This window comes from Sapajus apella, unplaced genomic scaffold (genome assembly GCF_009761245.1).
Source record: "Sapajus apella isolate SASKATOON/1434 unplaced genomic scaffold, GSC_monkey_1.0 scaffold21, whole genome shotgun sequence".
NCBI lineage: Eukaryota > Metazoa > Chordata > Mammalia > Primates > Cebidae > Sapajus > Sapajus apella.
Window position 1 is genome coordinate 17961425 of NW_022436961.1, and position 24463 is coordinate 17985887.

General features: G+C 38.1%; 1 protein-coding gene across 1 annotated transcript in view; it reads right to left on the bottom strand.

Annotated features, from left to right (window-relative positions):
* SGCZ (sarcoglycan zeta) overlaps positions 1-15873 on the bottom strand; it is a 1170111-nt gene extending 1154238 nt beyond the window's left edge. The window contains exon 1 of the mRNA XM_032288341.1: positions 14899-15873. Coding sequence (XP_032144232.1) covers positions 14899-14937 — 39 coding nt within the window. The 5' untranslated portion in view covers positions 14938-15873. The remainder of the gene's footprint in view (positions 1-14898) is intronic.
* Between the last annotated feature and the right edge of the window lie 8590 nt (positions 15874-24463).

Sequence of the window (24463 nt, forward strand, 5' to 3'; positions counted from 1 at the left end):
AAGTTAAAACATAGTTTTCAGGAGTCCATCATTAATGACAAGGCTTAACTGGGAACCACTTCTACTTTTTCTGTCATGGAAAATATTCCTGCCTACCAAAAAAACACCCCTTGAAGGACCTGTTCGGCCTGCAAACCTGAGAAATCAATTAGCGCTCAGATACTAATGTTTACAAATGATTTAATGTATTCATTTTTACCAATAGTTGTCTATCAGAGAATTAGAATTTTTCACAATCATTTATTTTAGCACCTTCATTCTGTATTTGTGGTAAATAATTATCTTTACAAGAGTTTTGGGGTTTTTTTCTTTGTCATTTTATACATCCAAAATTGCTTGGCTGATCAAGACTTAGAAGTCACAATGCTCTTTATGGCTTCCAAAACTCATTTATCAAGCCTAAACACAGAGTGTGTATGTATGTGCATGCATTCGTGTGCGTGTGTGTAACTAAATGAGAGAAAGAAACCTTATTTTGCACAGAGAAGCAGTGGTACCTACGAACAATTAAAAACAACAAATGGAAAGTAAATGTAAAACTGAAAATTGTCAATATTCGATTTTAGCTACAAATTGCATGAGTTCCATGAAAGCATAGTTTGAGAACCGCTCTATTAATTCAAAGACTGATTTAAATAATGGAAGTTTCGGACAATTTGGAAAACGTTATTTTTCCAGATGGTAAGGAGATTAGAGAATCGCAAATCATATTACATGGGCTGCTTTATATTTCACCAACACTTAGAGCATAGCTTATGATGCCTAAGAACTAGTCTCTGGATAACCTGAAATGGAACTGAACTAGGTTTACTGTCATTAGTTTCTGGAACCCAACATCAAAGATACGGAAATTGAAAAGAAATTTCTCCCCAAGCTAAGCACTACAGAAAACTCAAAATCAACTACATGACAGAAAGTTGCGGTAAGAGCTCAGCTACAAAAACAAAGCTTCCACAGTATTTTGGCATATGTCACTTCAAAAGTTGGCCTCAAAAATCCAAAAGGAACATTCTTCCACCTCACACAAAAATGACTTCCTGTGAGATCACCACATGGTGATAAACTTATTAAAAAAAAAAAAAAAAGTCTAGAAATATGCAGCAAATCACTAGCCCCAGTAACTAGGTACCATTTACTTCAGTATTTGACATGTGTTTTTATTCTATATTGGACCAAGTAACCAAAACAGAAGACTAAAAAAGATGGTGCTATTTCCACCAATATAAAATTCTGGTCAGACACCAAATATTGCCAAAAATATACCAACAAGGATGTAATAAATATCTAACATGTATCCACGATTTGGTAGAGAACACTATATAAAACAGCTATATAAAACATAGACAATCCATAATCCTCAGTGTTTTTACTAATTATATTTTGCACATTTCATATAGTATGCAGTCATTACAGAATATATATTTGAAAAAATGAGAACTAAAAAAGGTATAGCAAAATAATTATGGGTTGGAGTTACCAGTGGAAAGCTACTCTTTTTTTTTTTTTTTTTTTTTTAGATGGAATCTCATTCTGCCACGGAGGCTGGAGTGCAGTGGTGCAATCGCAGCTCACTGTAACCTCCACCTCCCAGGTTCAAGTGATTCTCCTGTCTTAGCCTCCTGAGTAGCTGGGATTCCAGGCATAGGCCATCACACCCAGCTAATTTTTGTATTTTTAATAGAACCAGGGCTTCACCATGTTGGCTAGGCTGGTCTCAAACTCCTGACCTTAAGTGATCCTCCCGCCTCTGTCTCTCAAAGTGCTAGTATAACAGGCATGAGCCACTGCACCCAGCTGAAAAGCTTCTTTAAAAAGATAATAAGGTATGTCTTACATAAACTCTGTTTAAAACAGAGGTTTTTTTTTTTTTCTTCTTTCACAAAGATTCAGGAAAGTCATAAAATACCAACCCGGATAATTTTTTAAAAGACACATTATAATAAAATTGACAAACACTAAAAAAGAAAGGATTAAGGTCTGATTTTTCATTGGCAACATGAAAATCAAGAAGACAGTGTCATACTTTTAATACCCTAAAAGAAAATACCTGTTCATCTAAAATTGTATACCCAGAAAAAAACTTCCCAAAAGAAAAAGAAATATAAGGACTTCATCAGACTACCAAGAAAACTGATTTTGCTACCATATGAACTTCAAATATGAGGGAAGTGATTTCTGGGATAAATGGGACTCACAAACTAAAATGGCAGAAATAAACCCAAATATATTAGATATTACAATAAATGTAAATAAGCTAAATGCAGCAAATAAGCAAAACATTATCCCAATGAATTTCTAAAATCTAGCTCTATGCTGCTTTCCAGATATGTATCTAAAATCTGGCTATACAAAAAAGTTGAAATAAAAGAATGAAAAATATATATCCAAAAATCTATCCAAAATAAAGCTGGATAATGGTATAGTGATGTTCATAAAAGCTGATGTAGCCATATTAAAATCAGACAAAATAAACTTTCAGGTAGACATCATTACCAGGGAAAAAGAGAATCATCACATAATAATAAAAGTTTTAATTTACCAGAAAAATATAATTTTAAACTTATACGTACCTTACTGTCTCAAAAATATAAGGTAAAGATTGAGAAAGCTACAAGAATAAATGCACTATCCAAACAGAAAATTTTAACATATATCTAATTTGTAGTTTAAACAAAATATTAAGATTATGAAAAATTAAAACAGCATAAACAATAAGCTTAATCTAATGGACATATATAGGAATTAATCCCCAACAAGGGAAAACAGTCACACTCTTTTCAAGGAAACTCAGACTATGCACAAGTATTTACTTTGTACTGGCCCTTTAGCAATTTTCAACTAACTTCAAATGACTGGTATTATGCAGCCTATTTTTTCCTGCCACAATGCAATTTAGTTAAAAGTGTATAATGCAGCTAAATGTACAAACTGTGTAGGAACACAAAAAAAGAGATACCCATATCTTCATAGGACTGGTTACTGGTCAATAGGAAATCTTTAAGAAAATAAGATGTATTTTAGACAAGTACATACACAATATACAACAGAGGGAGAAGAACTGGCATGATGAAGAGGAACTTAGTCATTCAATGAAGTTATGGTAGAATGTGTGTGAGTGTGTGTCTCTGTGTGTGTGCGTGCATATGCACATGTTCACATAATGGAAAGTACAAAAGAGAGTATTCATAGACAGCCTGGAAATTAGCAAACTCTGTATCGTGTTATATCATGTTGAGGAACGTGGATTATAACATAAGCAATGGGAAATGACAATGAATTTCAAACAGGTGAAGGACAAACTGTTTTACTCATAAAAGGAAATCTGAAATTATGGGATGTGAATTGCTTAGAGACTGGCTGGACAGAGGGAAAGGAGTTAAAAAGTGTCACAAAACCAGGAGGTTCCTTAATAAAGAAGAATATCCCTCTGGAGAACCCTGAACAGGTCTTGCCTTCTAGAATCCCACTTTGTAAATTATGTTTTCTTATGAAATACCTCACTCCCTATTGCTATCACCAGGCATCTTTAGTTAGATTTTGCAATCCCATACCTACTTTGATCCCTGCATATCTTCATTACATCAGTATTACTAGTCCACATTGTAAACCCCGTAGAACAGCTAAAACACAGCTATGATGATTAAGTAAACTTTACTGAAAGAGCAAGATAATTAGAGTAAAATAATTACAAGGTCATCCAAGCAACATGTTTACAGGTAACTAACAAACCAAGTTCATTGAGAATAACATGCATTTCAGAATTCAAATATCTTGGCCTGTCTTCCCTGAAAATCCTTCAGGCCTACCTCCCTACTTGCTTAGCTGGTTCACTGTGTTAGCATAGTGTCTTTGGGCCACCTCACAGGGACAGAGCTGTCAAATTCCCAGAGGCAGATAATATTTTTGACTATAAGAAATCTGATCAAACTGTCAAAAATACAGAAAATCAGCTAAGGAAATTGTCAAGCGTAACTCATGGCTCTGGGAGAGTGTAACTCAAAGATTTCATCAAGACAGAAAATCAAAACTGATCATTATTATCTCCAAATAATCTGTGGTTCTTTTTTACCCAAGCTGAACATTTTAGTCATAATCAGTAGCTACTATGAAGTTTAGCCTCCAGGGGCCATCTTTTTCTCACTTTTGAGGGTACCCTTAGGCATTTTAGAGACTTCTAAATCCCTCTACATCCAGCATCAGGCCCAGCCTTGGTGTCCCAGTTTCTACTCTTTCCCAACTTATTGTGAAATGACTTACTGAAAACCAAAGAGAGAATACCTAAATCCCCTCACAGTAATTCCAAACCCACCCTGAACCCCAGAGCTGTATCACAGTAGAATTCACTGTAACATGGTCAGTCTCACTGCAAGAAATACATACATGTGTCTTAGGATAAAATAAATTAGAAAGGCAAGAACATGGTCTAGGGTTCTAGCAAGATGTGTGCAAGGAAAAAAGCAGACTACACAATGTGATGGTCTTGATGACAAGTTGGATGTATGGAGTGATGACAAGGAATAAGTAGAGAAGGATCTTCTGAGCTCCAGCTTGGATGCCTAAGTGAATGGTGAAACACTACAGAAGACAAAGAATATACTACAGGAGGGGCAGACTTGACAGAGAATGAAAGGCATGCTCCATTTCGTTAGATCAGGGTGACTGCAAAGCATCCGGGTAAAGATGCCTAGTAGATTGCTGGAAATTGGAGAGGTGAGCATGTAGCCCAGGTGAAAGGTGGGAGGTGGCCAAGCATAATTGGGTATCATCACCCTGGAAGTGAAAGTAGAAACTACACGAATAGATGAGAATGTCTATGGAGTGTATGTAAAGAGGAGCTGAAAAAATACCATAGACAAAACCCACACAACTTTTACGTATAAAAAGAATTTGTGTATATCCCATGGCATATACAAAGGAGCCATTAAATGATTCTGTGAGTAAAACATCAAATAGGCAAGTATTCTTATAATGCATATACAAAAAAATATTTAAAAGTAAAATTCTTGCTAAGAATTCAATAATGTACATACCAAAGAGTTATAAGCATAACATACACCAACTAATACCACAATAAATCACGTCTTGTAGTGTAAACTTTAGACATTAGATTACTTGAATCAAAGAGGAAATAATATCAGTTAAGACAAATTTTATTTTGGGGTAGAAGCATAATGTTTATTCTTTTGATTTTTGTATTTATTTGGAGTCATTCTTTCTCTTTCAAGCTATAAACTGCTGTTAACAGTCCCAAACTGTAGTTGATGTTTTTTCTCATTACATTTATTCATTTTTACTGAGACACTGTTTGTCAATAAGACAACAGGTGAAAAAAATGAGATTTCAATCTTTTGGATTTTGAATGCATTGCACATGTTGGAAGACACTAAACTACAACTTCACAACTCTGAATAAGCACAGAGTTTACAAATAAGATGGATGGCGCATCTCGCTAAACATCAGAAAGTTGAGGCTGAGAAGACAAAAGTTACACTCTGAGCGGGTTCATAGATAATTTTCACAATCATAGAAATTTATGAATGTCAAGTCAATGTACAGTACTATTTAATTGTTTAAGACAGCATGTTATCACAAAATGCTGAAACTTTACTATGCCTGAAATCGTACCTTTCCCAAAGTTTCTAAAATTCACTGTTTGAATTAAAATATGAAACAGATGTTGGAAAAAAAATGTTGATACTTGCAAATGTTAAACATTTTAAAGTCAGTTGTGTTTTTGTTATACATTAAGAGCTATTAATGCTTTAGGAAATAAATGAAACAAATATATATGTAATAATACACTCATTTTTATAAAATGAAAGCAGGTTTGTATTGCAATTGAACTCAGAAGCTTTTAAAAGATCTTCAAATGCCCTCCCACATGCCAAAAATACGTTTAACTTAATCCACCTGTGTCTTGCACATACTGTAATTACTAAATGTTCATAATTTCTCCCAGGAATGATTTAATAATGAGGAGCTTTATCATTAAGACACAACACTGTGCACAGACCTGCTTATTCATGGAACCGTGACTGAGGCATGAACTTGAAGAAACTTGTTGAGCTGAAATACAATATATATAAGTAACTGCCTCTGCTGCCTAGAGCCATCAACCAATCAAAACATTGATTTTTATACAGATTTGAAAACATTAAACACAATGTTGATTAAAATCAGCTCATTTATTTTTAACTTTTTCTAAAATAATGTTTCTGCCCTAGACAAAAGTGATACACAATAGAAATACAGAGATTTAGAAATACAAGTGATCATTCACTACAAAAGCCAAATTTGAGAGCAATAAAAACATAATGATTTAAGACAGAATGTCCTAAAAGTAAGTGTCAAATATAAGTCTTTTACTTTAGGTATGTAGTGGATTTCATTTTGTGGCAAACAGGTTCACCAAAATTACACAGCTCTCATAGACAATTGAAGCCATACACACTATGTAACTGGATACACACAGCACAGTTAAACTTTCTAACCTTCATAGCTCTTGACAAATTAAAAAAAAAAAAAAAAAAAAAAAAATGCAGGCCAGGCCTAGTGGCTCATGCCTGTAATTACAACACTCTGGGAAGCCACGATGGGCAGATCACCTGAGGTCAGGTGTTCAAGACCAGCCTGGCCAACACAGTCAAACCCCAGCTCTACAAAAATATATAAATTAGCTGCGCATGATGGCAGAGGCCTGTAATCCCAGCTACTCAGGAGGCTGAGGTGGGAGAATCACTTGAACACGGGAAGCAGAGGTCGTAGTGAGCAGAGATTGTGCCACTGAACTACAGCCTGGATGACAGAACAAAACTCTGCCTCAAAAAAAAAAAATAAGCATAGGTGTAAGTTGTGCAGAAGAGATGTAAATACTGAGGTGCATCTGGTGAAACATGAAAATAAGAGAATCTGCAAAGAGTTTTAATAATTCTAAGTGTATTAATATATGTTTATTACCACTAATTCTTTATGAAAGCATAATAATTTCCAAAGTTAAAAATATTATGAGACCAGAAATTCATTTAAGATACAAGTATTTGTTGGAGATGGACCACAAATCTGCTCCTAAGACAAAGATAAAGGGGAGCTAAAGTGGAAAACACTATAGATTTTATAGTGAAAAAGGTTTATAAAATTAAATGTAAATCAGTTGCTTAGTAGGAGTACAACTAAATCTGGCAGTAAGATTAGACAGAATTTCTCTCTCAAGCACTTCATGTTGAGGGAGAGTTTGAAGACTAAAATATGATTCAAGAAATTTTCAGGTAAGCAATTTATTTCCTTGAATAGTTTCTCTTGTTTTGGATTTGAAAAGCCCTTGAATACTCTAAGTAGACACAGACTTGTGGAATCACAATGATAGCAGCGTTTTCCCATTCATGACACTGATTTATTATATGAGATTTCACAAAAATGTTCTTACTCATGGCAGCTGAATTGGTTGCTTCTACCCAAGAATGGAAAGAATCAAAGAGGCTTTTTTTCTAGCCGTCCTAAAGAAAGATGTGAGTTTAAAAGCAAGTGTGGAAGTAAGTTAGATAGTGAGAATGTGTGAGTTAGTAACTGAAACATTGCATGCCTCCAGCAATGACAAATATAGTAGGATCTTAACTCTCATAGATTTAAGGTTTGCATTTTTGACTATTTTGAAGTAACCCAGAATGTTCAGGAAGAGATGTGAAATGTTGAAGCATGTCCACTGAAACATTATGAATATAATTAATAAATATCAACCAACGGTAATTTGACCTGAAACTAAAACAAGTCACCATGAATAAAGATACTAGTAAAACAAACAAACAAAAACTGTAATGTGAACCACCGCTTTGCAACAAGAGTAAATGCTGTGATGACAGTTCAAGTACTGTCACTCTTCTTTGAAATGAGAGTATTAGAGAAATTCAATGAAAAACCTCTACCATAAAAAATTCTTTAAGATTTCCCTGGAATTTTGGCCTAAACATAATAGCACAGGATTTGGAAACAGACATGAATTTGAGTTCTTATTCTAGTATTTATTAACGTTGAGATCCTAAGCATTTCACTTGATTTTTCTGAGTCTCCATTTTGGTATCCATAAAATTAGAATATTCAGCAGAAAATCTTGTTTTGATGTTCAAATGGGAATTATTTGGAGAATAAAAAAAAACTACATAAACTATATCCATGCGAAAATAATTTTCTTTGAAGAATATAAAAAATGTCATTTTTGAGCCATAGACTGAGTCCTGGAAGATAATTCACTATCAACTGGTTCTGAGGTTTTTACCTACCATTCTTCAGTGTACAGTTCTTACCAGGGTCCCAGAGTCAACTGCAGAGACCAAGGGCAAATAGAATGGATAGAGTCCCCAGACTGTCTTGAACAAGACTTCCCTTCCACTGGAGTTAAATGTTAGGTTGTTTAGAAGACAATGAACAAATTCTTCAAATGTGGCTAAAAATGATTATGACAAAACCCTTTCATCAAATCTAATCCCCACCCTGCAACGCTTGGGAAACCCTTGGCCAAGAATGACTGAGGGACATACCCAAGGTGCCACTGCAGGTGGATGGCAGAGCCAGGGTTTGAACAATGTCTTACAAGCACTATTCTAATGAGATCAGCATTCCTTCCACTGCAGAAATGAATTTCCTCAAAGGCTACAATCTGTTTAGAGTGTGAGCTTTAGTACTTTGTGTGCTTCTGAATTCTAACTGCTTCTGAGCTCCATTTTAGCGTGGGTGACTGTTGGAATTAACTTCTAAGGCTGAAGCTTTAGCCCCTGTTTCCCTGATGGACATTGCCATAGTAATTAAAGCTTTTCTGGCTGGATTCTAAAATTCCTTTATTTTTAAAGGTTTCTGTGTCAACTTGGCTTAGAACACTCAAGATAACCTGCTAAATACCAACAAAGTGGTATAAAGTGTTCTAAACTCTAATTGTGGCTTATAATATTTTTTAGTCAAGGTACAAAAATGTTTGGGAACCTCAAGAAAACTCTCAAGGCAATTTGGAACAACTTTTAATTTTTGGATGTGAGACTCTATAATTCTCTTGGAGGGGTGGTAATCCTTAAATTTGTTCATAGAAGTCTCTCATCATTTCCACTGAGGATATACATAAACCCATGTTTCTAGACATTTGCCAAGAAAAAGAAGACATTTTCAGTAAAATAAAAACTTTAGATGTTTATTTATTTATTTTTGGAGACAGGGTCTCACTCTGTCATGCAGTGGCATGATCTCCGCTCACTGCAACCTCTACCTCCCAGCTTCAGGTGATTCTCTCACCTCAACCACCCGAGTAGAGCTGGAAGTACAGGCGCACACCAACACATCCTGCTAATTTCTGTATTTTTAGTAGAGAGACAGGGTTTCCCCATGTTGGCCAGGCTGATCTCACACTCCTGGCCTCAAGTGATCTATCTGCCTCAGCCTCCCAAAATACTAGGATTACAGGCATGAGCCACCACGTCCAGCCTAAAATTACATTTATAGAAAATGTGGTAGCTTACTTCTAGTCACAGAGAGTTTTGGAAGCTAAGAATTTTATCAAAAACTGAGCATAGTTCTCAACAAATAAATGTACCAACTTTTACCTTGACGCGTGAGCATTTACTCATTTAAACAGTTGCCCATTTAAATGCGTATTCTCAAAAATTCATAGAGGTTTTGAACAAAAGTAAATGGTCATTTTCCTTAGCAACTTAAAGTTGCAGGCTCTGCCAAATTGTATTTTAGCTGAAATTCTGAAACAGCGTAAGAAACAACTCACTAAATATTATATGAACGTCCCAACGGCAGATGTGGATTTATCATCTTACAGCAGTAAGCCATCTCGTGTAGCTATAATTTTGAGTACATAAACCTTAAAATATTCTTTTTTACTAGACCTTCAAAATTTGATATATTTTCAATTGGTAAACTCTGGAGATCAGCAAAACTGTAATAGCCAGTATATAGGTTGGAACATATACTTAGTAATGACAGTAGACTACTGAAGAGCTCTAAAATAGTCATTTGTCCAAATTCTCTCAAATATATTTTTCTTAATTCTTTTTCCACTCATATCAAATATGTTCTTTCATCCATCCTAATGATATAAGGAATATTTTACTACTGTACCTTAATTTCAGCTTCAATTAAACAACTCTATTTCCAAATATTAAAAATTCAACTATACACACACACACACACACACACACACACACACACAGCTAAGACGGTACATTTCAAATGTCTCAGCACAAAATATAAGTGAGGTGATTAATATGTTAATTAGCTTCATTTAATTTTTTCCACATAATATACATATATTAAAACATCACAATGTAACCCATAAATGTATACAATGGTAGTTTATCAATTTCAAATAATATTAATTTGTCAAATGAAGGTGACATGTTGCTAAGTCTTTGTGGCTAGTTCTTATTATGTAAAGAAAATTGGAACTAGACCCAGAGGAAAAGAAGTTCCTTTAGATGTGAAACAAGTCAAATAATGCAGTATTCACAAATATGTTTTGTCTTTCTCAGCCAAGAAATGAATACATAAGGCAGGTTGCTAAAAATATGCCATTTGTTAGAGAGTACTATTTTTCACTATAGAATGACTAACATAAGAAAATACCACCTACTTAGTTTCATCAGAAAGCTTCCTACACTGCAGCAAGCTTGATTTTCCTGGGCTGAGTGTCTTATTGACAAAACAAAACAAGAAAAAAAATTAGAATTTTTCTAAGTGCCAACTCTTATTTGATTGAAATTTTACGTGAATGTACTACAATATTGCTTTAAGACCTCAGCATTTTTGAATAAATCTCTTATCTAAATACCTATGTATTTTTTTGCTGGATTATCATTTCTCACCCATACAATACTTTAATGACCTAATTATATTATTCAAGGAAGGTTTTCTCTGACCTATCTAGGGCAAGATTTAAGTTCTTGGTAGATGAAATGTTGGTTAAATCAAACAGAGAAAATTAAGCAACAGTGACTGGACTGCATTTAATTAACTCACATAAGTAAGATTATCCTTATTGAAAAGTTGTTTTATGTGTCTCAAGATTAAGTACATAGTTTATAATTTTTGTAACCTGCAAAATGTTAAGAAAATATTCCAGAAGCACACTGTTCATGTTCTGCAAGTAGTAGAAAAAAACCTAATTTAACTTCCAGTCACCGCACTAACAGAACAATCCTGATAAATAAATAAATATAAGCTAGGATCTAACATGACTGCAAACAATTATACTATACTCTGGATGTATTTTATGTTTTTATCCCCAAGCAAGTAACAATTATCCACAAATACATTCTTAGCATCTGAAAGCATAACTTAATTGCCTAATTAATACAGGTGATTTAGTACCCTTATTTTAAAAGCTGAGTAAAAGAATCAACAAAGTCGTAGACTTAATCATAAACGTTTATTCAGCCTCAATGTCTCTTTCAAAGTGTCAGCTCTAAAATTTAGTAGTCTCCGTTCCAGTGCATAAGATCGACTATTTAAAAGACAGCAATAATGGAGCTAAAATAAAGGCTAAAGCTAGCACTTTTAATCTCAACTACTAAAAGGTACCCAGGACTCTAACTCAGAAACATTCCAGGATGGAGGGGGCTTTTTCTAATATCAGTATTCATTAACACCCACGTTTCCAAACCACAACCCATATTTTGGATTGTTTGATGTTGTTTCTTCTTTAAAGTAAACACCAGGACAAAATCCAGAGTAAAGTTTATACATTCATTGGAGAGAGAAACAGAGATCAAAGGAAAAAGAACACACACATTCTTTGGGTGAGAACTCTTTCCCTTTTCAAGACTGATCTGTTTCATCAGGAGTTTGTGGGCAGAACAGACGATGAAACGTACTTACCTTCATTAGCAAGTTTTACACACATAACTGTATTTCAGTTTGCCACCAAATAAATCCTTTAATTTGTATATTATGTTTAGTTTTATGGTAATGGCAGCAATAGCTTAACAATGATTAGAGCTTATCTTTAGTTTAACAGCTTGCAAAAGACAACATTATTTACACTGTACAGCATATTAAAAAAAATCAATGTTTCCACACCCAGCCCAGCCAAAAAAACTTGTTAAAATTTCATAAAGAAACAATAGTTTACCCCAAAGAAGGATAAATTATCAGAATCTTTGTTTCTTAAAACCCGAGGTAAGCAGCTTCACCTAACAATGACACTAATCATCTAAAACTAAGCTAAGCTGTATTTTTATACTATTATGCACATTTAGTTATGTATCAAGCCCTAGAAAACACTTTCTGTGTATTTAAAGCATCATAAAAACTAAAGTTGCAAGTGGATGTGTCCTAATGTATTATTAGATCACAGGAAGAAAAGTCAAAATGCAAATAATGCCAAAAATAAGTATCCCAGCTTTTTTCTTTCTCTCTCCACTGATCACCCTGGGAGGCTCTTCAGCAAGGAGCCACCAGAGAATAACTTGAACTGGGATGTCTAGAAAACCAAGCCAACCGACTCTACTGTTAAGAAGAAATCTAGACAAGTTATTTCACGTGCACTGCATCCAACTCTACAAAGTGTATATATTTCAGAAGGTAAGTATTCCATAGCCTTCGTATTCCAGAAGCGTAGTCGAAACTAACAACACAAATCTATTCCTGGAACTGAAGGATCTCAAACATTTTCTAATAAGGCTTGACTTCATCTCCTCACTTGCCAGTTTGGACTCTCTAAAGTAGCTTGTCCTTGACATAATTTCTCAACAACCTCAATAGATCTTTGTATCTAACATGCCTTCATCTATTCTGAGTCCGTCATTGCCAACACATCCCCTCATGTCCAAGCCTTTCCAGTTCTCTACCTTCTGCTGCCAAGGCACTAAGTCCAGCACACTCTGGCTATGAGAAACTCTGGATTATTCATGCAGTAGTAGTGAGATTAAGCTGAGATCTTCTACTAATACTAGGCAGAAGTTTCCCCAGTGGGTTTGCTCTTTAGTTGATTTAAACAATGATATAGTGGCACTGGGGTTCAGAGTAGGATAAGCTAGGAAACTTATGGGATTTCAGGGGAAAGAAACGCCCCAAATCATTTTTCCCTTCCATGTCTCTTAAGAAAACGTTCTCTTCTGTGTCATACCTTAGTGGCACCCCAAAAATAATCTGGATACCCCACCTCTGCATAAAATACAGATCACAATCATTTTCAAGCATTATTCTTGCATCACAAATAAAACCCACCCCTTCTCCCAAGAGACTGGGATGCTTGGGAAAAAGCACTAGAGAATCTTTGCAAACACAGAGGCAATTTGTCCTATCTGAATACAGCAGAGAGATAAGAGGAAACTTCTAGTCCAGGCCAAGGTCCACTGACTATGACCTTGGCAAAAACACAGAAACTTGTTGTTGGCCAACTTTAAATGAAGCATCAAATTTGTCTCCTCCTTACTTCCCTTCCTCCAAGAACTCAGTCTTAGATGGAAATGGAATTCTAGGTCTTCTGACTGTACTCCCTCCGCCCTGGACTGCATGTAAGGTCAGTGGCAGAGCGATTCTAGCAGGTGCCACTGCTCTCTGTTCCTCCATCCTTCCTCGTCTATGCAGTCTGGGGTGCCCGGAGAACTGGGCACGCAGCGTGCCCCCTGGCCAGGGAACAGGACTGGCTGCAGACAGAGGCATTGGCGCTCTGCAGGGGATTTTGCAGCCTGCCTAGCTTGCCGGACAAACCCATTTCCTTGACGAAGGCAAAGCTCTATTCGTCAAGTTTCTCCAGCGGGTGGGAGGATGCCCAGACGTTCTCCCTGATCAAAGAATACAGAATCCGTCTGAACCTCTGAAATAGTAAAGTGTACCAGATGTCTAGGGGTAAAGAAGGGTGGAGGATTTGAATAGAAGATATGCTCCCAGTGTCGCCCCCTTTCCCGCTTTTTCGTTTGCACTGAGCGGGACATTCAAAGTATTTTGTGGTTTGTTGGGTTTTCTAAAGTTTTTGTTTTATATACATATTTTTTTTTTATTTTTATTTTTTTCTGGAAGGGAAGCAGGCAGCGGTGCCCACAGGCAGAGGAGCGTGTTGTTGCCCTGGGTGGTCCCGCTGGGCAGGCCCTCGCGGCCGAGCCGGGACCCCGGAGGGCGAGAGCGCGGCGAGGGGACCCCGCGGAGCGGCGGGGGAGGGGGGCTTCAGGCGGGTCAAGGACCAAGTGAGGCTGGAGCCTCCGCAGATGCCGCCCCTCCCAGCCCGGCTGCCGCCTCCCCGCCCCCTGCCCGAGTCCCCGGACCCGCTCCCACACCCGGGGCTGGGGCAGCTGGTTGCCCGGGCACCGGGGCCCCTCTCCGGCCCTTGCACTGCAACTGCGTGGGGAAACCGTGCCCGCGGGAGCAGGGGGAAAGGGATCTCACGAAGTTCTGGGATAAAAACGGGCTGTCGCTGCAGGCGCCTCTGTCACGCGAACCTCCGAGCGGAAATGCTCTGTCCCCGTGCCGGGCGGGGGCACGGGCGGGATTGGGGCCGGGGAGAAGAGGCAAAGTGGCCGCGCAGCTCCGACAACTTTGCTGGGAAAGCAGGAGACAGCCGGCAGCGCTAGTGCGGCTGCCTCCCCGGGGGAGACGAGCCCGCACAAGGCGCAGGGTCTGTACCCCGAATGCTGCCGTCACGGACCAGAAGGAGGACGGGGTGGCCGCTGGCGGGAGGAGCAGGCGGGGAGGGCGCCCAGCCCGGGAGTGCAGCCGGGCTCGGGAGAGCCGCCCTCAGCGTCCTCGGCCCCTTGAGGGGCGCCTGCGCCCGAGTGCGCGTCCCCCCTTGGCCCCCTCGCCATCCCGCGGGACCCCCAACTACTCCGCGGCGCGGGAGGAACAGCGGGAAGGAAGGAGAGGGGGAGCCGGGAGCGCGGAGAAGCGGCCGCGACGCCCGCCCGGACCCGCACGTACCTTGAGCTCCTCGATGTCCAGGTTCGTTGATCTGTCCATGGAGCGCAACTAAACGAAGTGGAGAGGAACCGGGCGAGGCGCAGCCAAAAGCAATCTAGTCTTTTAGTTTCCAGCTTAAACTCAGCTTTATCCTCCTCCAAGCCCCGGCAGCTCCTCTCAGTCTCATTCTCCGTGGTCACGCCGCCTCCACCGGGTTAAAAATAAGGAAGATAAATAAATAATAATGATAATTCACTTTGTTTTACTTCCTCAAAGATTTAGTGACAGGTGATCTGCACCGCGGTGCAACACAGCTGAGTCGATTGAAGTAGGGGCCAAAGGAAAAAAATATCCACTCTAAGATTATTTCTCCTTCTGCAATAAGCTTAGAAACCAGCGAATTGCTGCATCCCGAGAAAAAAAGCTGCTTCCCTGGTCAGCATCATGCGGCAAATTTCAAGCAAATGTGTTAAAACTGAAGAGAAGAGTGTATGATAAAAGCCTTCCTCCGCCAGGCTTACTCTGTTAGCTAATTTAGCTCCAGTCCCAGACATTAGCAATGATCAATTTCCCTGGCAAGATAACAGAATCCCCGAAGTCCTGCATAGACTTAAAAAATGTCTTGCAGCTGAGAGGTATTCTCTCAGTAGGGAAAAGAAGATAATAAAGTCAGAAGGGAACGTTCTCCTTTGAAGGTTATGCTAAAAGAGTTGAGAGAATAGGAGGTGGATCCTACGGAGAGAAAAGAGGGAGAGGGAGAGAAAGGGAGAGAGGGAGAGAAAAATTTTCCTCCTGCTTCGCTGTTTTACTGGCCTTCACCACCAGGTGACTGACTTCGCTTCTCTCTTCCCACAGCCAACACTAAGGGGATTTCTCTCATCTGTCAAAAAGCAACATTTCCTCTCCAGACAAATACTATCGCTGGGTCTTAAAGACTGCCCTCTGTCCGGAATCCACTAAGTGACAAGCATTTTAATTCATTGCATAGGTTGCTTCATTTTCTTCCTGCAGATCTGGGAGGAGCATGCTTGTGTGTATCATCCAATTTAAATGTATTCACTTTAGATCTCGCTGCTTTCAGCGACAGATTCTTTTTTTTTTTTTAATTTAAGAAAGACTTTTAAAGAAAGTGACAGATGAGAGTATTAAAGGAAATTTCCTGGAATTATGCGTCTTATGATAAAGCAGTCTTTTATTAGAAAACTGTTCTTTGCATAGATTGACAGGTCAGTGCATTTAACTTGTGGGTTGTAGATTTGGGAAACGGCTTGTTTTCATTTAAATGTCTTAGTGTAAAAGCTTGACTTTTGAAGGGTTTTAAAGTCTCTTTTATGATGACACATAACTATTGAGACTTAAAGATGTTTACAGATTTTGAAAAAGGTCTGAATAATAAACGTTTTTGTTTCTAAAAAAAAATCTCAATTTTTTTTTAAGGATTTAAACGTGTACATTTCAGTCTGATGGTCGCTCTCCCTCCCTGAATTCCAGACACCTGGTCTACTGGTCCACCTGTTACTACTGCCTCTTTAATTCCCATTCTTGCCCTCTCATTAAGGACAGCTGTCATTCTCTCTAGTTCCTTATAGATTTAACGTTTATGCTTCTGACCAAAGTAGCCTCAGCAGAGAAAATTTTTCTCAGGTGAGTCTCTCAGATATTCTCCTCCTTTATCCTCTTGTCATAGCAGCAATCTTAATTTCTCATTATTTAATGTATGCAGTTATTATCTGTTTTTTTGCATGACTCCTCCAGTAGACTCTAAACTCCTGAGGGCACATTCTGGACCGTTATTCACCAAAATGTCCCAAGAGCCTAGCAGCTAAAAAGCACACAAATGTGCATGGAACAGATAAATATGTGGAAAGAAACCTTTAGAGTTCGTATTGTAATGCCTGAAAGCCTGATGACTCCCTTCCCCATCCCACCTGCACCAGCACCAATGGTGCACGTCCCAGTTTTCCTCCTTGCAGTTTGCAGCTAATCCTGGAGAGCTCAGCTTTCTCATGCAGCATGCCCCGTTCTTTAATTTAAGCCTATTCTATTCCACACACTTATCCAAGCTACCCTTCTTTCAAGCTTTGACTTGTGACTACAGCTTTCAAGGTTAACATCAAGTAGCCAAAGTCCGTAAGGAGTAGGGCCTAACATCAAATTCTCAACAACAACAACAACAACAACAACAACAACAAAAAACAACTTCATGTGCTTATATCACATAAATATTTTGCAAAATAAATGATGAAAAATAATAAAGGTTCAAGTTGAGAGTAGGTGAATTTATATAAAACTTTTAACTCTAAAAACAAGCTTCTAGAAAGTACCAACTATTCAACATGAATAAAGATAACTACTAGGTTGATGCAAAAGTAATTGGGGTTTTTACTATTTAAAGTAATGGCAGAAACCACAATAACTTTTGCACCAACCTAATACATAGGTTTTTGAAAGTCAAGTCTTTCCATATGAAATAATTTTAAATTCCCTGTCAACTAGTCATTGCCTAACTTTAGAAAATTAAATAAAACAAGTACATTTATTTTGAACATAATAGCAAAGCAATGTTATTTAAGTTTTCAATTTGCAATTGTGAAAAATGTAGTTCAAGGAACATATCCATAAAAATAAATAATGTTTAAATATTCTTCAGAAAGGCAAAACTCCAGATAGTTTCTTAATATCATAGTTGAAGAAGAAATGATATTGTTCTTAACAATTTCATGTATATATTAGAGTCTAATACATCTCTAATGAATTTTAAAATATGAAATTATATCCAATATTTGATGTTGACCAGACTGGCATTACAAGCCAGTGGTCCCCAACTGATATGGTTTGGCTGTGTCCTCACCCAAATCTCATCTTGACTTGTAGCTCCCATAATTCCCACATGTTGTGGGAGGGAACAAGTGGCAGATCATTGAATCATAGGGTGGTCTCCCCATGCTTTTCTCGTGGTGTGAATAAGTCTCACGAGATCTGGTGGTTTTATAAGGGGAAAACCCTTTTGCTTGGTTCCCATGCTCACTTGCCACTGCCATGTAAGAAGTGCCTTTCCCCTTCCATCATGATTGTGAGGCCTCCCCAGCCACACAGAACTGTTAGTTCATGAAACCTCTTTTTCTTTATAAATTACCCAGTCTCGGGTATGTCTTTATCAGGGGTGTAAAAACGGACTAATAAACCAACATTTTTGGCACCAGGGACCGATTTCATGGAAGACAATTTTTCCACAGATGCATGGCAGAGGATGCAGGGGATGGTTTCAGGATGAAACTGTTCTACCTCAGATCATCAAGCTTTAGTTAAATTCTCATAAGGAGTATACAAGCTAGATCCCTTGCATGCATAGTTCACAGTAGGGTGGTTCTCCCATGAGAATCTAATGCCCCCACTGATCTGACAGCAGGCAGAGCTCAGGTGGTAATGCTTGCTAACCCATCCATCACTCACCTCCTGTTCTGTGGCCTGTTTCCACAGATGGCCAGGGGCTTAGGAGTTTCCTGATGTAAGCTATAGAAGCAACAGTAATTTCCAAAACAATGCCATATTTGGGTGCAATTACATGTCTATAAAGCAAGTGATTTCCAAATCTTACACTATTTCCTGAATTCCCATGCAAACTCATTAGGCTGAATATTTCTAAAACCAAAAAAATTAGTTGATCACAAAAGTGCAAATTGCTAAAACATATTTATATAACCTGTTAAGGCAATCAGGACTCAGTTCTACTTCATCTGACATATGACTAGATGGGACAACTTTCAGAAAACTGAATCGCTTTAAAGTATTTGAAATTAAGGCAATGGAAAGAAGAGGAAGTGAATTGAAGAAAGGAATATTTTCTAGATGTCCCGAGTCACAACTTCAAGACAAAGACAGCGACACAAGGCTGTGGAGGAAATCGTGCTGGCACATAGCAAGGTATGTGAAAGGGGCAAGATTCAGTTTTAGCAAAGATGTACAATTCACAGGCACACTGCAAGAGCAATTGCAACCCCCAAGCAAGGGGAAGGGAGTGTGGAAACACCTGCAGGTCATGAGATGTTACATTTCAGGATCATTCGTCCATAGATACATTCATCAATGTCACCTACTACCATAGGATATTAAAGCAAAGGTACCCCATCCTTTATGAGCTTTTTTCCTTTAACTGATTTACAGAAGTGGGGAACTTGTAAATACATATTCTTTTTTCCAGTAGACAATATAATTTTTAATAATCATCTATGGCTTAAAAGCACTTAAAGAGTTGTAAATTTTGTAGGCCTTTTTACTCCCCTTGTCTAACTCTCTTGGCAAATTTACAATTTTATGCATTTATGTGGATTTCCATACTGCCTTACGTCACATGATCATATTTTATTTCTATTTTCTGAAATTATGAAAGAGAGCTAATGTATCACGATGCATTAAAGTAATAAATAACTAATTCACATAGTTGTCATCAGTTTATTTCTAGTGATTAGCAGTTGTATCCTCTGTATGATCTAAATTCTTGCCTCAGAAAGGGATTATTTCTCAGAAATATTACTATATATTCTGTGGTTTCAAAGTTACATACTAAAAAATGATGAAATTCAAATTATTAAGTTCTTTTTACTTTTTTTTTTTTTTTTTTTTTTTTTGAGGCAGTCTTGCTCTGTCACCCAGGCTGGAGGCAGTGGCACAATCTCGGCTCACTGCATCCTCTGCCTCCTGGGTTGGAGCAATTCAGCCTCAGCCACCCAAGTAACTGGGATTACAGGTGTGTGCCACCACACCCTGCTAATTTTTGTATTTTTAGTAGACACAGGGTTTCACCATGTTGGCCAGGCTGGTCTCAAGTGATCCACCGTCGCTGGCCTCCCAAAGTGCTGGGATTACAGGAGTGAGCTGCCCCGCCCGGCTGAGTTGTTTTTACTTTTAATGAGGAAGATATGTAATTGTTAATACATGAACAGATGAAGAAACACAAATGAGCTATTAACATTGTGATATAAAGGATATACTCTGGCTTTTCCAAAACAAAAAGATCACCTATTATACTACACATTTACATTTTTTTTTAAATGTTGAAACTAAGTTTAAAAAATTCTGTTAACCTTCAACTCAGATCATATTTCTACTAAGGAAAACAAAGAAAAGAAAAAATGGCCAGGCACAGTGGCTCACGCCTGTAATCCCGGCACTTTGGGAGGCCGAAGCGAGTGGATCACGAGGTCAGAAGTTCAAGATGAGCTTGACCAAGATGGTGAAACCCCATCTCTACTAAAAATACAAAAATTAGCCAAGCAAGATGGCAGGTGCCTGTAATTCCAGCTATTCTGGAGGCTGAGGCAGGAGAATTGCTTGAATCCAGGCGCCAGAGGTTGCAGTGAGCCAAGGTTGTGTCACTGCACTCCAGCCTCGGTGAGAGAGTGAGACTCCATATCAGAGAGTGTGAGAGAGAGAGAGAGAGAGAGAGAGAGAGAGAAAGAATAAGATTAGTACCTTAAATGACAAGAGAAGACAAATTACAAAAAGAATAAAAGAATGCAGACATGCCTGCTTACAGCCAAAAAGAAGTCAGAATGTGGAATTAAAGTTTCCAAAAATTTGAAACTGGAAGCATTTCTCTCTTTTCCTTTATAAATTTAATGGACAAAAATATCAGCAAATGTATATTTTCAGTTAAACATTTTAACCAGCTACTTATGATTTCAAAGGCAGCTCAGGCATCAGAATACATATGATTTGTATAGCATAGATTACAGTGGTCTATAAAAGATAATGGAGAATCTGTTTTGCAGAATTTAAAGAGAATGGTGATTAACAGTTCCAGTCTTAGAAGCATCCCCCAAAACCATTATTTATTGGAGTTCAAAGTCACGAACATATCTAATTATGGTTTGAAGTTTTAAAAATACCCCCCCCAAAATGCTAAACTTAAGGAACATACCTACACACACACATCCAAATAGCATGATGGAAACTTAAAGCTAACAAGAAATGCATAAGAGTTAGGTTATAACACAATAATAATTAAGATGAAAGAGAAGCATGCAAACCACATCAAAAAGCACCACATTGCAAATTTACAAGCGCAAAGAGGAAAAAAATTGTCAAATCTCCAGAAATACTTAGCTTTAAAACTCCAACCATACAGCAAATAAAATACAGCTCTAGAAAATGTTTATGCACCTTCAGGTAAAGAACTTTACTATTAGACTATCCTGGCCAACATGGCGAAACCCCGTCTCTACTAAAAAAAAAAAAAATAGCCAGGTGTGGTGGTGCACACCTCTAGTCCCAGCTACTTGGAAGGCTGAGGGAGGAGAATCATTTGAATCTAGGAGGCGGAATTTGCAGTGAGCCAGGATCCTGCCACTGTACTCCAGCCTGGGCAACAGAGACTCCCTCTCAATTTAAAAAAAATATAGTGGGCCAGGTGCTGTGGCTTATGCCAGTAATCCCAGCACTTTGGGAGGCTGAAGCAAGTGGATCTCTTGAGGTCAGGAATTTGAGGTCAGGAATTCAAGACCAGCCTGGCCAACATTGTATCTCTACTGAAAATAAAAAATTAGCGGGGCATGATGGCAGGTCCTGTAATCCCAGCAACTGAGGAGGCTGAGGCAAGAGGATCACTTCAACCTGGGAAGCAGAGGTTGCAGTGAGTCAAGGTCGAGGATCACTTCAACCTGGGAAGCAGAGGTTGCAGTGAGTCAAGGTCACACCACTGCACTCCAGCCTGGGCAACAGATCAAGACTGTCTCAAAAAAAAAAAAAAAAAAAACAAAAAAAAAACGTGATCTTACAAATCTTACTATTAGAAAAAAGGAAAGCTTTTTTTTTTTCCATTATTCATACTGACTGTATAAGTTGGCTCATTTCTGTTTAATATCAGCCCAATTATTCAGCAAAATTAATCTCTATGATAGGCTTAATATTAAAAATTTCTTGAGACGAAGTCTTGCTCTTGGCGCCCAGGCTGGAGTGCAATGGCATGATCTTGGCTCATTGCAACTTTCGCCTCCCGGGTTCAAGTGATTCTCTTGCCTCAGTCTCCCAAGGAGCTGCAATTACAGGCACCTGCCACCATGCCCAACTAATTTTTGTATTTTTAGTAGAGATGGGGTTTTGCCATGTTGCCCAGGCTGGTGTCAAACTCCTGACCTCAGGGGATCCTCCCAAAGTGCTTCGATTACAGGCATGAGCCACTTGAATTTTTTAAGCTAACCTTTTGAAAGGAAAATTATTTTTCTTGGAGTACTTTTTATTCCAGCAGAAGAAACTAAAACTGTTATATAATCCCCCCACACGTGCAGAAATGATAAACCAATGCAATAATAACAATAAAACCTTCATGAACTGTCAACCTTTTCAAGGGTTCTACTGGCATCAGCCCTGCAAGAATGCAAGGGGCAGGACTGAGATATGAAGGCAGAGGGGGAAAAGTTGTAATTGATTTCAAAAGAAAGATCTAAATAGCCAGGAAGAACTGAAAGTAGTATTACCTTTGGGTGGAGTACTTTTGCAGCAGCAAAAATAAAATCTAAGGGATTTGAAAGAAATTACTTAAGGTGATTAAATTATAAAACAGGACTCTTAATTTTGGTTCTCTTCTGTTTTGGAAATTTTCCTAGTCTGAGAATGACAATGAATGATAGCATAAAATAGAACATGATTTCATTTTCTGGTCTGTTTATTGACACAATTGTTATTTGAAACTTGTTTTTAGTAAATTTGTTAATGGGACATCTCTCTTTACTCCTATGCCAGCATTAAATAAAATAAATGAAATAAAGGAATAAAATATATTTAATAAACTAACCTCTTGTGATTTACTTTAAGTAATTGATTAAATATAAAATCTAATTCTAAAGAAGATGTCTTAATTAGACAATGAAGTTTTTATTGTGTCTTTTTCAGCCCTGTCTTATTTGGGGGAGTGAAGTGGGATAGGATCCAAAAACTTTCCAAACTTAAATGTTAAGGCTATCGGTTGGCGGTCAGTTTCTTGTCATAATCAATATGTACTATTGCCATGGACATTTAGTAATGTTGACAATTTTCTGTAAGAAAAGTTTATTCTTTTGGTCACTGTTAAATAGTCTTACTGTATATGAAGTTTTTTGAAATCCTCCAAGGACATAGAATGGAAAGTAAAAGACAAAAGGTACAATATTGTGTTTTTTAAAACACTCATTGACTCGCTTATAAATGGGAGCTAAACAGTGGGGATGCACAAATATACATGGTGGAATGATAGACATTGATGACTCTACAAAGTGTGAGCATGAGAAGAAGGTGAGGCTTGAAAAATTACCTACTGGGTACAATGTTAACTATTCAAGTGATAGGTTCACTAAAAGCCCAGACTTTATCACTACACAATATATTAATGTAAGAAGTCTGTACTTCTACCCTCTAAATCTATAAAAATAAAAATATTTTTAAGAAAATTAGAAAAAAACAAACAAAAAAAAAAAACCACTGTTATCCACTCGCTAAAAAAAAAAAAAAAAAATGTTGGCAGGACATGGTGGCTCACACCTGTAATCCCAGCACTTTGGGAGGCAAAGGTGGTGAGGTCAGGAGATCAAGACCATCCTGGCCAACATGGTGCAATGCCATCTCTACTAAAATACAAACAATTAGCCGGGCCTGGTGGTGTGCGCCTGTAGTCCCAGCTACTCAGGAGGCTGAGGCAGGGGAATTACTTGAACCTGGGAGGCGGAGCTTGCAATCAGCGAGATCACGCCTCTGTATTCCAGCCTGGCGACAGAGTGAGACTATCTAAATAAAAAAGGTCAGAGAAAGGCAAAATGAAGGATCATGGAGCTGTGAGTTGCCTGGGATCATCTATCTTGCATGACAAACGATGTTTACTTCCAGTGGTCACTAATCGCTTCATAAGCCATGGCAACATGGAAGCCCCATGCAGTGAGATATTGCTGAGTTCCTTTCACATTCTGCCTATTGGTGACTATTTTGAGAAGATTGAGTTAGGGAGCATGTATCTGAATTTTTTAAAGCCTAATTATGTGTGACAATTTTAATTCATAAATTGGTATACTCTTGATATTGAACTAAGAGTACCTGCCCCACAAACTGCAGCCTGACTAATCCCTTACATCAGAATGACAAGCAGTTTTCTAAAGAGCTCAGGAACGTCTCTCTTTGTCTTAATTAAAAATCAAATTGGATATGTTTTGGCAAAAACTTCTAGGCAGGAAAGAGTTCATTTCCACCATGTGGACTTGTGGCTTCTTTTCTTATAATCATTAAATGTTTCCTGTTCTGAATGCAGTCAGTTCTACCTCCCCAAGAATTGACTTTTGTTTTCCTTGTGCTCCCCAAAATATATCAAGGCTACAGACTTGATAAGGTTTGGCTCTGTGTCCCCACCCAACTCTCATTTTCAATTGTATTTCCCATAATTCCCATGTGTCCTGGAAGGGATCTGTTGTGAGATAATTTGAATCATGAGGGCAAGTTCCTCCATACTGTTCTCATGGTAGTGAGTAAGTCTCACGAGGTCTGATGGTTTTATCAGGGGTTTCTGCTTTTGCACTGTCCTCATTTTCTCTTGCTGCCACCATGTAAGAAGTGTCTTTTGCCTCCC